Here is a 17,472-nt window from a genome sequence, read left to right as displayed (position 1 = left end):
CGTAAGAGTTGCGCAGTGATCTGTTCGTCTTGCGCTATTTCCCGTCATGCCTTTCGCGTCAGCTGATCTGAAAACATTGATAGCGCAGCGGGTGGCAGAGGGTGACAGCTTCAGCTTCACAAATCACACGAATAGAAATGATTTCATAATACAGACGACACACAAACAGATCAAACATGGTGAGTGTGCGAGTTTATAAGGAACGTGTTTATTGATTATTGAGTCAATGCAGTTTAGTTTTATAGTTCGATGGTTTACTAGAGACCGAGTAATAAATAATTTGTAAACACCAGTCTGACACACAGTGTATGTTGTCGAGTAACATTGTAAAGAAGTAAATGTCATAACATGAATGTGCGTGTGTAACAAACACACACGCGCAGTCTTCAGTGGACTGTAATGAAGTTTCTCGTTGGTTTAGTGCAATTTCAGGAAGTTTTGTCATGCCAGATCCGCCTGATCTCTCTTCTACAGTGAACGACACAAATGACTGAGGTTTGTGAAAACTGCTGTTACAACATGAGCTGTGACCTGTATCACTTCCACTATTTCTCCTTAACAAAGATTGATTTGTAAAGCATTTCTTACTCTCACGATATAACCTCTCTTATTATATTTTAGTCTGTTTGTCTTTTGCAGTGTGTAAAGTGGGAAAAACACAAAGCTGAAGAGTCATGCTGGCCACCCAAACAACTGACAACAACCCAGAGACCAAAGATATTAAACAGGTTAGTAACTTCCTTGTCTTTAAAATGTTAGTTTGACGGACATTGGATCAGGGATATCTTCCCGTTCAGCAGGTTTGTAAAGCTGTAGTTTGACTTTGGCGTTGACAGCTGGCGTGTAAATAATTTAATTGTTGTTTCCATGTCTGAGATGAAATGAACCCTTTGTAATCTTTATATATCTATTGTTTAAAATCTTTATTTCATCATTCTTTGTTAACCAATCAATTCCTCATGCAGTAAATCAATAAATGTTTTGTTGAATACTATCCTGTTTTCTTCTGAAGTCACCTTATGAAGTTAAATGGGTTGTAAATTACCATTCAGTTTGTGATGAGAAGCCATCATGAGTGATTATTTATAGATGTGAAGACTCCCATTAAAAGCTGTTGTAAGAAAAGAGATTCGTGTCGGCACTAAACTGCAGTTCTTCAATATAATACAGTATTTTTAAAATATATCACATAGTGTAGATTCAGAAAACTGAGTTAAATGAAGAAGTGGATGAGGAGAAGTAGAGTAGTTAAGTTCTTTCTTCTTTGGTTATATACAAGTTGTTTGATTTGTTGTTGTAGATAATAATGTAATATAGTTTCTAACTGGTTGGCTGATGGCCTTTATAAGCATGGGTTCATAGCACTGGAAGACATGAGTAATAACACCTGACTTGACTCATTACACAGTTGCCATAGTGAATTTCCAGAGCTTTGATTGGCAGCTGTTTTGATCAGTCAGCTGATATCAGGTGACAGTCTGAAGGATTGGCTCATGTACACATGATGTAGACGCTAAATGTTGAAGTGTGTTTCTCTCAAATATTGCATGAAGTTGTTTTATTCGTCGTCTTTTGCTCGGGTTTGCCAAAAAAACCTTGATGTCAGATCTGATTTTCATTACCTCATACTGTATGAATGATGCCTTGTGATTCCTGGTACAGAATATGGTTGTAATGATAAGATTATCATACCATAGAGGTTTGCTTATCCAAGATTCAGGGCTGGGTATCGATTCAGATGTTCCAGATCGATTCGATTTTGATTCACAAGCTATCAAATCGATTTGATTTCGGTTCTCGATTCAATTCCGATTCTCGGGCCGACTTTTATACTCAATTTTCGATTCAACTCAATGAATATAGATTATATAGAATAGAATATTTTATTATATTAGAATATTATAATATATTATATTATATTATATTATATTAGAATAAAGACTGAATGAATGAATGAGAGGCTCGCCTCTCGTTCCTTGGTAACATCGCACATGGAAAAAAGAGGGTGACATCTAGTGGAGAAGACTAGTAATTAGATTAACGTTAATCTTACGTTCAATAGACCCCTTCACGGTTCACATCACCGGCGGTTCCCACTGCGCATGTCGGGGTCAGAAAAGTCATTACAGCAGATTGAGTAGCGTATTATTCGGTATAGTCAAAAATGCCTACTCACGTCGTGGGCTGTGAAAATCGGACCAGGTCTTCCGTTAAGTTTTCGTGATTCATGCAGAATCTCAAAATCAAAAAATACAACATCTGCGTCTGCAAGCAATTAACGTGCAGACTGGAACAATGCAAATATCGAAGAGGCTTGTGTTTGTAGTGCTCACTTCATTTGAGGTAAGTCATCATTTTTCAGCCCTGTTAGATTAAATTAGAAAGCCTGGATGGTATGAACAGTTTGACCCCATGCTGCGCGCGCAAGGTTTGTTAATACTGAATGACTATCGGGTGCGCGCGCAGCATGGGGTCAAACAGATGTTGTATTTTTTGTTTTTGAGATTCTGCATGAATCGCGAAAGCTTAACGGAAGACCTGGTGCGATTTTTACAGCCCACGTCGTAAGTAGGCATTTTTGACGATACCGAATAATACGCAACTCAATCTGCTGTAATGGCTTTTCTTACCCCGACATGCGCAGTGGGAACCGCCTGTGACGTGAACCGTGAAGGGGTCTATAAAGTTAAAATCTTCAGTATGGGAATGGGAATACTAGTTTGGGTGTCCGAAAATGGCCCTGCACCTTTTTTCTCCCATTCATGCTGTTCATTAGGAAGGACTGTTTGGTTTTTTCTTGTCTAATCTAAAGATAAATAACTTATTCCTTATTTTGTTCAAATGTCAGCTTTATTTTTTCTTTATTTTTTTTAAATGGTAGACTCATACTTCCATGAAAAGATGTATTTTTCGTTTGATAAATATCAAAAACCCCTTTTCTGTTTTCATTTATTTAAAGGTCAGTTTAGCTGATGTTTATAAAAATAATGATTGTTTTATAGTGTATAGCTTGAAACCGTGAAACGATAATCATGCCATGCAAATCTCATACCGTTACAACCCTAGTACAGAAGTTAAGCTGCTGATTTTGCCAAGCAAGCACCCATCAGGATGTCTAAATACATGCTGAATTCAGCGCATACTTTACAGAAACGCTAACCCATTTTGTGCTTCACAGTGGATCAAGGAAAAGATTGCACGGACGCTAAAGATCCTGCAGAAGCGTTACATTACCACAGAGACGGTGGTCACCAGTGAGGACCTGGAGGCAAACCTTCTGTGTTGTGCTCTAGAAGCTGTCTTTATTCACGGCATTAAGAGCAAGTTCATTCGATTGGATGGAGGGCGTAAGGCAGGGTCACGAGGCGCTCTTCCTCAGCCTGTTTTCTGGAACCTGCTTAAGACTGTCACCCACAGGTGAGTGCCGAATTCAGCCTTTTAAACTTAAACTAAATGTATTGCAACAATGATTCATGCCGAATGATTAATTTTAACCGCCGTTTCACACCCTACTGTCAGTTTTTCTGTCACTTGAAATGGATTAACCAATTCTTCTGAAATTTCATAGCTGGATCAATGTGACACTACACAGACCAATGAGCAGGTATCTGAACACGATATACGCTAGATTAAGGCCGGGGTATACCTTTTTTCCGTGTCCGCGTCCGAGCAGCTTTCCAAGTATACTCCCCACGGCTACACGCAGATGGCCGCGGTCGACACTATACGCAATACTAATGATTTCTTATTCAAATCTTATTCAAGTCTAACAGGCCGTCAGGGCAGCACTGATTTTGCGACATTTACAGTACAATAAAACAGTAGGATAGGTGAAGAAAAGTAACCGATCCACCATTGCAAACACAGTTTAGAACAAACAACAAGACAACAAAGAAAATGCTGTCTATTTCCGGTGTATAATTGTTTGTAGTGGAGTGCACTGTCCGCGTAGTCTCAAATTTTGGGTTGCACGCGGACGGGCCGACCGCGGACCCTCTTGATGACGAAAATGACGTCATACGGAAGGCGCGCATACGCGGACGTCCCTAGTATATTTACGGCTTTAGACTGCTCTGTATGCTTTCAAAATGCTCTTGCGGTACTTTATCATGTGCTGATCGGTTTGCAATGCGATTGTTATGGGGGAAACTGCTCGACATTTATTAAAAATAATATACGTTTAAAATGTTAATTTGAACAAAATTCAGGTCCTCTCTGAGGACATAGAGGGCCATGACGGTTCGCTACTGGTTGAAAAGCAGCTTAAAGGGGCCATGGCACAAGACTTTTTTAAGATGTCAAATAAATCTGTGGTGTCCCCAGAGCACATATGTGAAGTTTTAGCTCAAAATACCTTACAGATAATTTATTATAGCATGTTAAAATTGCCACTTTGTAGGTGTGTGCAAAAATGTGCCGTTTTGGGTGTGTCCTTATTAAATGCAAATGAGCGGTTTGTTTCAATTGAAACTCAATTGTGCTGTGAATTATTTTCTCTCTCTCTTTTTCTCTGCACTTAATGGCAGTGCTGTGATTGGATAGTGCAGATTAAGGGGCGGTATTATTATAATAAGAGCTCCTTATGACATCACAAGGAGAGCCAAGTTTTAACTACTTATTTTCTCATGTGCTTGTAGAGAATGGTTTACCAAAACTAAGTTACTGGGTTGAACTTTTTCACATTTTCTAGGTTGATAGAAGCACTGGGGACCCAATCAAAGCACTTAAACATGGAAAAAGTCAGATTTTCATGCCATGGCCCCTTTAAGAGTAAATTCGGAGTAGTATAGGCAGCCTAGTCATATAATAAAGAGGCTTATAAAATATTGAATATACAAAATAGATGTACATAATCAGGACCAACTGCGTGGACATCACTTAAAGGCCGTTTACCTTATTTTAACAATAACTATAGTTATGAACAATAACTATACAGCCAGTCAAATCTATTTGAATTGTGCTCTGTTTAGACTTTAAAGTTTAAAGTGCTCGCGTATCTGAAATGGCAGATGGCACTGTGGAGAATCTGTTCACTGAGGTCCAGAAAAACCCAGCAGCAGTGTGTGATAAAACAAATCCTTTTTTTTTTCAAAGATGGTTTAAAGAAAATCGATATCTAGAAAACCGATTGAACCATTGGAATGAATGGTGTGCATTACACAAACTAGATTCACAGTTTAGAGATACACGAAAAGCCACTGTATATGCGACATGAACAGCATATTTACATGTTCAGTGATATGTAAACAATTGCAAAAGTTTTTATTAGAGAAAATTCACAATATCAGTTAATGCCATTAAAGCTATTTGCAAGAATACTGTGGTGCATGAGTGAATTAATAGTATAACGTTATCGTTGTCATCAGGTGGTGTGGACTTTAATGATAACAATAATAGAATTAGCTATATTAATGTATGAACAACCCTTTATGCTGCAAGTCACTTATGTTTCTGAAAAGGTTACTTTTTAAGCTATAAACTCAAACGGGTTTCCTGTTCTAAATCCCTAAAAATCTTTCCAAATGAGCAACTAATCACTGTGGAAAAATGTCTCATGGAAAGGAAACTGTGTGTGAGGATTGGGGCAGGATTAGTAGGATCATGTGAGTTTGTAAGGAACATAAGTCAAGTGACACTTACTCTGATATTTGAGGATTTCCTGACCCTTAACCTGGTGTTGACCACCATGTGTTTCAACCATTATATTGACGTTTGCAGAAAATTTGGCCAAGATTCACAATGAAATTTTTTGTGTATTCATATGCACTCATATTTACTCTTACAGGATGTTTTTAAAGTCTTTTGTTATTTATGCCTACAGAGATGTTGTTCAGGAACTAGAACGTCTAAGCTTTATAAACACAGACATTGGCCGCTGTAGAGCATGGGTTCGACTAGCGTTGAATGATGGCCTTCTGGAATGTTACCTGACTTCACTGCTCCGTGAGGGGTCCAACCTGGGATCCCACTACCAGCCCGGAGCTCTTCTTCTGGACCCAGAGGACCGTGAAGTTCTGCTCACTCTGCTGCAGGGGTTGTCCTCACTGACCTTTCAGCTGTCTTACAAATCAGCTGTGCTAAATGAGTGGACAAACACGCCATTGGTCCTCGCAGGTCTTTGCCCCCCTACACCCGCTGACGAGCACCAACTGTGCCCCAAGCGCAAGGAGTCTTGGGACACGGTCTCCCAGTCATCTGGAGGGTCTGGAAGCTCAGATTGGGCTCAGGAAGTGCTTCACATTGAGCCAAGAAAAGAGCAAAATGAAGGTGGTTATGCTAGTACCCCCCCAATGTCATGGAACCAGAGCCTGGATACATCAGGATCATCACAGCTGTCCACAAGCTTGAGCTCTGATAGTCTCTTGCAGGGTCAGGATCCCAAAAGTCCTGAGAAGGAACGGTGGATTAATGATGCTGATATCAACTGTAATGCAGAAAAAAAGAACTCACTGACAAAGTGAGTAAACTGTGCTATAGCCTGTAGAGGAATAGCCTGGATAAATAGAGTAGATGGGTCTAGCCTGAAAGAGGAATAGCCTGGATGAATAGAATAGAGAGGTCTTTCCTGAAAGAGGAATAGAGTGAAGGGGTCTAGCCTGATAGAAGATTAGCCTGGATGAATAGAGTAGAGCAGGGTTTCTCAAATCTTACCCTGGAGTGCCGGAGCACTGCTGAGTTAAGCTTCAACCCTAATCAAACACACCTGAGCAAGCTAATCAAGGTCTTCATGATAACTAGAAAATCACAGGTGGGGAAGTTTGATTAAGGTTGAAGCTAAACTTTGTAGTGCTCCGGCCCTCCAGGGTAAGATTTGAGGAGCCCTGGAGTAGTGGGATCTAGCCTGATAGAGGAATATCCTGGAGAAATAGAGTATAGGGGTCTTTCCTGAAAGAGAGCTAACCTGGATGAATAGAGTGGAAGGGTTCAATCCTAAAAGAGGAAGAATAGCCTGTATGAATAGAGTGGAGGGGTCTATCCTGATAGAGGAATAACCTGGATGAATAAAATAGAGGGGTCTCGCCTGATAGAGGAATTGGATGGATGAATAGAGGGATCAAGCCTGATAGAGGAATAGTGTAGAGGGGTCTATCCTGAAAGATTAATAGCCTGGAAGAATTGATTGGAGGGGTCTAGCCTGTTAAAGTGGCAGTGTGGGAGAATAGAGTACAAGGGTCTGTTCTGCTTGAAGTCCAGATGTCATGGTTAGCCCCCTTTAGCAGAGGTCTTCAACCATTCTCCTTGGGACCCATTGTCATGCAAAGTTTGGTTCCAACCCTGCTCCAAGACACTTGTCTGAGTCATCCGATGGACCTTGATTAGATAATTCAGGTGTGCTTGATTAGGTTTGGAGCTAAACTCCGCAGGACATTGGGTGCCCAGAGGCAGGGTTGAAGATCTTTGCTCTATAGCACTACTGTTAATATGCTAACTCACTCTAATTTTCCCCCTCAGTTCTCCTACATTTAGATAAATTCTAGTGAATGTAATTAACTAGTCTGTTAATAATCCAGAGCAATCCATAGTTTTTATGTTATTCTGAATTGCCAAAGAAACATCTTCTTCTAGGAGTTTGTAGGTGTTTTTTTAAGGTCATTGTTTAATTGTAATTCATATTTTTGGTTGTTTGTTTCAGAGAGAACAGCTCCTCTAGTCAGAACATGATACAAGAGGGATTTGATGAGTTCATACCTGTTCCACATGATCTGAGCATAACTGCCACACATGGCGTTACAGATACCAACATGCACACTCCTGATTCAGAGGACATGCACCAAACCCTTGCATGTTTTACAGAGGCTTCTGAACTGTCAGAAGAGAAATCAGAACAGAAGTTGCGGGCTACAGACAAAGAAATATCAACAGTATCTGAGACTCTAGTTAAAACCACAAGACTTAAAGTTAAAAATACAGTCCATGAGACTTCAGAAAGGGAGATAAAGAGCAAGAATACAAATTCCTCCTTTATGCCCTCTGGAGTTTGCAATCTTAATGAGACTGCTGAGAAGACCTCTTACCTTCATTGTCTGACTTCAGAGACCTCCGACCTTAAAGAGCTTCATCCTTCAACTACTAAAACCTCTGACCTTAAAGAGCTTCATCCTTCAACTACTAAAACCTCTGACCTTAAAGAGCTTCATCCTTCAACTACTAAAACCTCTGACCTTAAAGAGCTTCATCCTTCAACTTCAGAGACCTCTGGCCTTGAAGAGGTTCATGCTCCTACTTCAGAGACCTCTGACCTCAGAGAGGTTTGTGCTCTTTCTTCAGAGTCCTCTTTTGGACATTGTCCAAATGAACATGGCAGAAACGCAATGCTCAAACACTCCACAAGTGTTGTGAGCAGGAGAACATCCACAGACTCCTGTGTGAGTGTTTCATAGATTCTTTTCACAGATTTTTGTGTTGCATTTTATCATATAAACCTTGAATTGGTCCACTGAAACTGTAATTGTATTAAAACATCTACACAAAATACTAGATATTAACATACAGGAGATTTCTCCAATAGGTTTATTTATAAAAGAGTGTTTATAAAGATTTGATATGTAAGTGTGTTGATGATAAACTTTTTCAAGTATAAAGCAAACTGCCAAGCAATACAGTACCGTTGTGGCATGTGTGTAGTTAGTTATTTTACAACAGCTAATTAACTTCAGAGTCAGAACTAGTCATTTAAATATGTCCTTTTATGCCTTTTAGAAAGCCACATCTTGGATTTCACCGGAAGACTTCTACGAACCTGAAACAAATGGATATTCTGAAGAAAATACCAGTGTTAACACCATGCAAATAAATGCGCAGATGCTGGCCACACCTATACCGGACAGCCTCCAGTTACCACCTAGTGTCGTTCATCGGAGACCAAATGGTATAGAGATATATACTGTACATAGAAGCTGCCTATTTTTTATTGACTTAATTGTCTTAATATTTTAACATTTAATTTTTGGCTTGTTTTCTGAACTCTGGCCCACGAGGTTCATGTTCCTGCAGAGTGGCAGTGCACAGACCAATCAGCGCATGATTTTACATTACCACAATAGCAATTTGAAAGCATAGGGAGCAGTCTGCATTGGAATCGTTCTCACTGTGTATTTTAATGTCATACAGTGATTGGTCTGCGTGGCTGAACACACTTATTACTATAAAGTTAGAGACAGGTGAGTTTGATCAGGGTTAAAGCTAAACTCTGCAGGAAAAACAGACCTCACAGGCCACTGTTGAGAACCTCAGCACTAATTAGCATTTACCTTAATTCCAGTCAGGTATTACTGTGAACAATAGTCAGTTCTTCCTCATGTGACCTGAATTTTAAATCGGAGTTCTGGCACCTTTCACTGTCCAAGCCCTGATCTGCAGAGTTGTAGATTAAAATAAGGCTGCATTTGTTGCCGTTTTACTTTGTTGTTGACGACTTCCTATTTGGTGCCATGCAGAATAACCACCTTTATTTGCTGACTTCCCTTTTCTTGGTTTCACACACTTGTCTGCTTGAATATAATTATTAACATTTTAACTGTCAGTATGTGTTCTGAGTCAAGGTATGCTTGTGTTTACAACTGCAAAGCTTTTCGAAGGGATGAAAATGCTTTCATTTTTTGTTGATGTCAGAAGTTAGACTTTGTGGTACTTTGGCTTAAAATGCCCTGTCACTTGTTAGATGCTACCCAAATTAGGTAGACACCAAGCCTGACATTTTGTATGTCCGGACTGCATTCATTTCAAGTTTGGTTTTGGATCATAACCTCTGGTTTCCGAGACGAAAACTTAAAAGATTACTGCATATGATAACGTGAAGTATTGTTTTCAAAAAAGATTGTTGAGATTCACGCAAGTGAAACTTTGTCTGTCTCTGTAAGGTCTGTCTAACCCGTTCAGGGGTCTTCTGAAGATGGGTCAGCTTGAGAGACGCAGAGCCGTGGGCATGTGGTGGGATTATTACTGCGAGCTCTCCCCATTTGAATTACGGCTTTATGTGAACGCAGAGGAGCGCATCTGCTACGAAAACATGTCCCTGCTGCGCTGCGAGGACGTCCACCTCTCCTCTGGTTCTGAGGGATGTTTCCGGCTCTCCTTCCAAGGCAAGAAACTTTACCTGCGCGCATCATCTCGAGGGGAGGCCGAAGACTGGGTCGATCGCATTGTGGAGGCCATCTCAAAACTACGACCCCTGGTGAAAGACGAGGTGTGGGAGGTGCTACAGCCATCGTCTTCAGACTCCCCATCATCTCCAGCTCCTTCAAGCCTGGAGCACGCCATCCCAGAACTTCCAGATCCTCTTCAATTAGACTGGAGTCGTCACGCAGACCCAGAGCCGGATGCCATAAAGGAAGCCGTGGTCTATCAGAGCATGGAGGAGAAAGGTTGGAGGTCTCTGGTGCTCTCGCTGTCCCTGGAGGCCCTCAGGGCTTACAGGGTTCAAGAAAACATCAAAATGCCCCTCTTCTCACACTCTATAGGGACCATCAGAGATGTAGTTCCACATGTTTCTCTAGGTAGCCCTGCATTTTTTAAGGTCCTGACTGCACGAGAGACTCTAATTATGAGGGCAGAAAGTGGCGAGGAAGCTCGAGGATGGCGGAGGCTGATTAGAGAAGCTCTGGATTCGTATCTGGAGACTGAGGATGATGGAGGACTTGAGGATGTCTCGTCGTCCAGCGGAGGGCAGGGTGGCAGTGTTCACAAGCTAGTCCAACACAGACTAAAAGGTGATGGCGCGCTGCTGTCTTACCTGTCTGTCGTCCCCAAAGAGAGAGGATTAGATGCTCAAAATTACAAATGTGCAGGTACGAGATTCTTGTTTACAACTATATAACTTTTGTGTATTTTACACATAAAGAAAATATGAAGAGCTCACATGCAAAACCCAAGTTTTCCTGTATTTGAGCATTTTTATGAATTTCTTAATGGATTCAACAACAAACTTGAGATTTAGAGATTAAGTGGATTTCAAACACAAAAGTATTTGATGAACGTATAATACGTGCCGAGAGCATTCGGTTAATAATATTGTTAATATCATAGCAAAAAATAAATGGTATAATATGTATTTGCTATATATTATTATAAATAAATATATATAATTTTTTTCCATGGAATCATGATAGCTATGTCTATCATTGACTCATGAGCCACATATAAAGGTATGAGATCAGTGAAGCGCTGTATACTTCTGTGTTCATTAAGAGATGTTGTTTGTTCAATGTGTTTGTAGGTTGCTCACGACAGATGAGTGTATCTCACGGCAGACCTCGACTCTGTGAGTTCTCGGCTAAGTACTACTGTGAGTCCTGTCACCATGGAGACATGAGCATCATCCCATCACGCATGCTGCACAACTGGGACCTAACAACACGTGAGGTCAGTGCTTCTCATGTGAATTAGTTTCTTCTGAAACTGTAGAAATCAAGCAGCAAATAGTGTGATCAAAGAATTGTAATACATTTTTATGAGAAAACGCAACAAATAAAGGAACAGTATGTAGGATTGTGGCCAAAACTGGTACTGCAATCACAAAACTTGTGGCTAAAACTGGTACTACACACAACTGGTGGCCAATACACAACATGACAACATAAACATCAGTTGAGGGCTGCAACTCCACTTTTTAAATGACAATATCCTGACCGGACCACTGTTGTCAGTGATATAAATATTTGAAATGAAAATGATTTCTTAATGCCTAGTGACATATCAGGGTCCTTTTATGATTAATTGATATACATTTCTTACATACTGTTCCTTTAAGTTCCAAATACGAAAGGGGAAGTCATAGCTAGTATTTAGGTAACAATACCTGTGCTGATCTGTAAAAACACAACACACACTCACACTAACATACTGACAGACACACTAGGGCTGGGCGATTTTCCAGATTTTTTTCTTCGATAAATTCGAATTTACGTTTTACGCGATTTTATTTAAATCAGGGAATGGAGATTTTGAATGGAAGTTCATTACAGTCTATTATAAATATATACCTATATAATTTTTGCCAAATCGCCAAGCCCGCACACAAACGCAGACAGATAGCACACATACATGCACAGGGCTCGCAGAATTTTAAAATCCCTGGTAGCCCTTTTAACATGCAATCTTTAATTTTTGGTAGCATGAAATGAATGCAAGTAACTCAAATAAAAAATTTAATTTGTTATTAATGTAGAATATTGAGACAAAACATCTATCAAAACACAAATAATAGTCATTTACAACTGAACTAAACATTTCTATACACTTTATTCTGAATCTGAGATATCAACTGAAGTCACAGATAAGATAGCACATGGTTCCTCAATTAGTTTTCACCACAAGCCAAATTTTGCCAACAATACAAAGCCAAAGGCCACTAACCGCAATGTTTGCTCTGCTACTCTTGTAGTTGTTTTTGGTGTGGGAAAAATCTAAATTAAAATGCAAGCCAACTGTTCCCTGCTCTTCTCCACACTGGATCTCCTCACAACTTAAAACTTTTTTAAAAACTTTTTAGGAGCAAGTTCTGCACGGAGCCACATGTCCTAATGTCTCTAATCTGAATTTTTAACTTAATGTTCGCTTCAAGACATAAATAATTGTTTTTTAATAGAATACATGTCGCTGAGTTTGTTTTGTGTGTATCTTTCTGGTAAAGACATGGAATAGAAAGACATTACGAATGGAAAGTGAAACTAATAAGCGAGCACGCTTTCAAGCGTGATTTTAATAAACGATGCACAAATTGCATAAAACATACCCAACCTAATCTGTGAGAGAATGCAAAAGCATTAAAATATATTTTTCCTTCCTAAGATAGCCGACGAGCAGGGCAGAGATTAGATTTTGGTAGCCAGACTACAAGGTACAATAGCCCTGGGACGTCAGGTTAGCGAATTTGCAAGCCTGATGCATATACACAGACACACTCTGATGGTTGTTTTGATTCTGGTTGATCTGCTTGTTCTTCTACATTTTTTTTATCTGGCTTGAGTTGATAAGAAGAAACTGATGGCATTGTTAGTGTTTACATCTTAGAATCTGAAACTTGCAGTTGCAGTAAAAGGGTGGGACATTTCAGTGTGTGACCAATCACAACAGACTGGAAGAGCTTGACCAGTCAGTGTATAGCGAGTGTTTCAGAAGAGACGGGAGCTATAGCAGAGCGAGTAATGAGAATCATTTTAATCATATCAGGTGTAATCTAATAGATCCCATCTTAAATTATTAACTGTAAATAAGTGTGTTGTGGGCTCTTTAACCATTTTTTTTGTAATGTGTAAAATATAAAAAGATGTGATTTTGTGATTTATATTCTTTAACCATGTGTGTGTTCAGGTATCAAGAGAAGCTTTGCGCTTCATGGATCAAATCGAAGCCGAGCCGCTCCTCAACATCAACGCTTTAAATCCTAAACTGTTTGATCACAGTGATGTCATGTCAAAAGTACACAAACTCAGACAACAACTGCGTTTCATTGGTGACTACATTCTCATCTGTCGCAGTGAAGTCAACAAACAGATACAGCCCAGGTGTGTGTGTGTATGTGTGTGTGTGTATGTATGCATGTGTGTGTGTGTGTGTGTGTGTGTGTGTGTGTGTGTGTGTGTGTGTGTGTGTGTGCGTGTGTGTGTGCGCGTGTGTGTGTGTGCGTGTGTGTTTGTGCATGCGTGTTTGTGCATGCGTGTTTGTGCATGCGTGTTTGTGCATGCGTGTTTGTGCATGCATCTGTGTGTGTGTGTATGCCAGGGTTCCCACAGGTCCTTGAAATCCTTGAAAGTTTGTGAATCTGGGGGGAAAAATTCAAGGCCCTGGGAAGTTTTTGAAAATATACATGCATAGATACAGGTCATTGAAAGTGCTTAAATCTATTTTATGCAAGATGTTTTCTGAAAAAAATCCATATTCCCTGTGTAGTGTAGGATAATATCATAAACTTTCTAGACTTTTTAAGCACACGTGCTAAACTGTTCACTTTAAATGCTTATATCTTCTGTATGCGAGTGTTGATTCATACCAAAATGCTTTTTTGCATAGTTGTGTTTGACACATGAAAACGTCTTGGGTTACGTATGTAACAGGGCGCTGCGTCTCCTTGCCATACTTCCTGCGTCCCTGTAACGCCACCTTTGGCAATATTTCAGATAGCGATATACCTTCTGGCTCCCGCGTCACCCTGTCTTTGTTGTTAAGCCTCACCATTTGTTGAATTTGAGATACACATTCAGACGCACTTACCCCTGAAGGCGTCCCCAAAGTCTTACCGCAGTGACACAGCGTCAGTTCCCTCAAAAGGAAACTGTAACAATGTATCTTAAAAGGTAACACGATGTAACTTTGCTCTCACTTGAAATGTGTCCCCACATTTAGTACTTGAATTTGAGGATATTGGACCTGGAAAGTCCTTGAAAGGTCCTTGAATTTGAAGTTAACTAAGGCAGTGGTTCTCAAACTTTTTCAGCGTGCGGCCCTCTTTGTGTATTGTGCATTCTTTCACGGCCCCCCCAAAGAAAATTTATGACAAAAAATAGTTCTAAAACTTCACGTTTAAATTAAACAAAACATTAAATTATACAAAGTAGTGCTGCCTTATTTTTTTTAGGTTTAATTTCACAGAATTCATGATAAATTAATGTATTTTATAAAATGTCATAAAACTGGGGCCCCCCTGGCACCATGTCGAGGCCCCCCTGGGGGCCCCGGACCCCAGTTTGAGAACCACTGAACTAAGGTGTTTGGGAACCCTGGTATGCGTGCGTGCCTGTGTGTGCATGCGTGTGTGTGTTTATTGTCTGGTTGCAATAGTTGTGTAGTAATGATGAAGGTTTCTATGTTTCAGGCTTCAGCAGAGGTTTTATTTACTGGAGAGCAGTGATGTGTTCAGTGTACTGGACCTGCAGCAGGTGTCTTCCCATTACATCTGTCTTTTCTTCATGTTTATTAGTTATAAAACAAACTTTAGGTTACTCATATTGAGACTCTGATATTATAAAATCTTATCTCTCTCTCTCTCAGATAGCAGATGGACATTATGAGTCTTACCTTCAGTCTCTGGTTCAGCTCGGCTCAAAGCATGTACTTCACTGTCATGTCTGCACTCAGAGAGGTTTTATCTGTCAGATCTGTAATGCTGATGATATCATCTTCCCCTTTCAGTATGACAGCACGTGCAGGTCATTACATTTCAGATCCTCATACTCTTTCTGAGCTTCTGTTTCTGATGTCTGAATGTGAATGCACAGCATGAAATTCAGTCAGATGTTGCTGTGGTCATAAACTACAACATCACTATATTCTCATGTATGACTTCCTTTCTTGCTTGATGCATAAAATAACTCACTCTGTCTGTCTCTCAGGTGTGGCATGTGTAAGACGGTCTTCCACTCGTCCTGTAAGGCTCAGTGTCCAGATTGTCCACGCTGTGTGAGAATACAGAAATACATGGAGAGGGATTTGGAGGATTGACTTTCATAAGGGTCCTGTTTGCAAAAATCTCTTTCTTCATTAGCATTGTTCTCTTGTTTTATACATGTATAGATATTTTTACTTGGCTAAAGCTAAATTGTGTAAGATAAAAGCCTTGATATTATTTACAAGAAATTATTTTTTTGTTTGTTTTTGGTGTACAGGTTTTAATGGAGTAAAAATAAACTAATTCAAGAGATGACATCTGAAAACAAGCCTTAATATTTTATGCAATTTTGATACTAAAGTTTTTACTGTAAAGCAAGAAAAAACTAGTGATCAGGATTTTTTTTTTTTTTTTTTGCTGTGTAGATTGAAAGTTTAATGTTGTTGTGTAATGTTCAGTGTTTATTAACTCTAGCTGTACCACTGTAAATAACATTACTAAAGTCATTTCTCTTTTATTGGACTTTATTGGAAGAAACCTTAAGTGCCCTTGTTTACATGAATGTTGAAATTGTGTACTGTACATACAGATGTGTGTGTTGATTTCACAGAAAGTGTTGAGTCAGGTTAGGTTGGGTTATATTTATAATTACCATTGGACAACTGAATGCTGAGGATTTTTTTTTTTTAATTAATAGACTCATGTGTAATATTATTTTTCTTATGAATGTCATGCGCCAAGTTTTTTTTATGAAGTATTACAAGTTTACAAAGCGAATGAATCGTATGCATTCATAGTAAAGTAATAAAATCATTATTAAACTTATGCAATCTGAAGACACTTACGATGTACTTAAATCATTTTGTAATCCTGTTTCTGTAAACTGTGCCTTTATTTTTATTCTGCGGATTTATTTCATCACTAACATGAATCATGCCAAATATATCTTATTAAGATATTGTGAATTTAATTCTTATTTTTACAGAGCAGCTTTCATCTTATGGTTGTACTATTATGTTTTTTAACACATGTTTCTATCTAGCCTATGACATCCTTTTTTTTAAAAGAGTTTTTAAGTACTGGACATAATTTTTGCAATTGTAAAGTGTGAAATAAGCTAAATGAGTCAAAAGTCAACTGGTTTCATTTATAGACGGTTTCAGCATAAACAGCTTTTGTGGACTAAACATAACTTCTGGTAAACTTGCGCACAGAATCAATAACAACAGAGTAGATTATTTATGATAACAAGCAAAATAAATGACCATGACCACAATTTTTTTTTTATTCTTGCCTGGCTGCCAAACCTCTCTAGTCAGACCGATAACGTTACTTCTGGCCAGTCGCGTAACCGAGGCAACGCGCGTGCGGCCGATAAAACCGTTTGCATCTGTCCTGAATTCGGTCTGCGTTGGTTTTTATCTGCTAAAGTGACCTCTGGAACAAAAACGTGCTAAAGACGAGGAGAGACAGCTAGTGAGCATCTATAAACGCTGTGAAGAGAGGTTTGGCAGCCAGGCAAGAATTTAAGAATCTGTAACGTATCTAGATTAATTTTACACAGTGACGTTAGCTCAGTGAAATGGTCGATACGCTTGGACTTTTTAATTTATATTAGAAATAGTTTACTTTTTATTGATTCTGTGTGGAAGGAAGTCAACCCAGAAGTTAACTAACTTACGTTTGTTTGTGTTGTTGCTGCTGAAACCGTCTATGCTACACCAGTGGTTCTCAAACTGGGGGTCACGAGGCAAGGTTTATGACATATTTTAAAATATATTAATTTATCATAAATTCTGTGTAATAACCAACAGCAATACGTTGTATAATTTAATATGTTTTAATAAAAAAATATATTGGATTCACGCCGATAAAGTCTGAGAACCACTGCTTTTTACTGCTTATTTATTTATTATTTATCTGGGTTTGGACATTGACATGACACAGCTTATATATGCATCAAGTATCAGTTTTTCATGACAAAATCTGTTTATTTATATTGCCAAAGCATTTGCAGAAAATAAAAATAAAAAGATATGAGATGTATGAAGTTCAAAATTAAAAGTGAAATACCAGTTTTTTGAAAACATGTTAAACATATATAAGAGTACAGCGTAAACAAAGATTTACAAAACCAAAATACAAAG

At 39.1% G+C, this 17,472-nt stretch overlaps 1 protein-coding gene across 2 annotated transcripts; it reads left to right on the top strand.

Annotated features, from left to right (window-relative positions):
- Positions 1–40: 40 nt before the first annotated feature.
- plekhm1 (pleckstrin homology domain containing, family M (with RUN domain) member 1) lies at positions 41–16,165 on the top strand. Of its 2 annotated transcripts, none has more exons than XM_055175218.2 (13): positions 41–179; positions 422–495; positions 640–728; positions 3,179–3,417; positions 5,822–6,457; positions 7,634–8,366; positions 8,701–8,869; positions 9,861–10,787; positions 11,216–11,361; positions 13,312–13,505; positions 14,813–14,876; positions 14,989–15,146; positions 15,330–16,165. In XM_055175218.2, exons 3-13 carry the CDS (start codon positions 675–677, stop codon positions 15,436–15,438), a joined length of 3,429 nt encoding a protein of 1,142 aa, XP_055031193.2. In that variant the 5' UTR covers positions 41–179; positions 422–495; positions 640–674; the 3' UTR covers positions 15,439–16,165. The 2 variants fall into 2 exon arrangements, with proteins under 2 accessions (XP_055031193.2, XP_055031194.2); XM_055175219.2 differs by having other exon boundaries at positions 622–728.
- The last annotated feature ends 1,307 nt before the right edge of the window (positions 16,166–17,472 follow it).

The sequence above is a fragment of the Misgurnus anguillicaudatus genome, chromosome 4 (assembly GCF_027580225.2).
Source record: "Misgurnus anguillicaudatus chromosome 4, ASM2758022v2, whole genome shotgun sequence".
Taxonomy (NCBI): Eukaryota; Metazoa; Chordata; class Actinopteri; order Cypriniformes; family Cobitidae; genus Misgurnus; species Misgurnus anguillicaudatus.
This window is presented reverse-complemented; position numbering and strand designations above follow the sequence as displayed.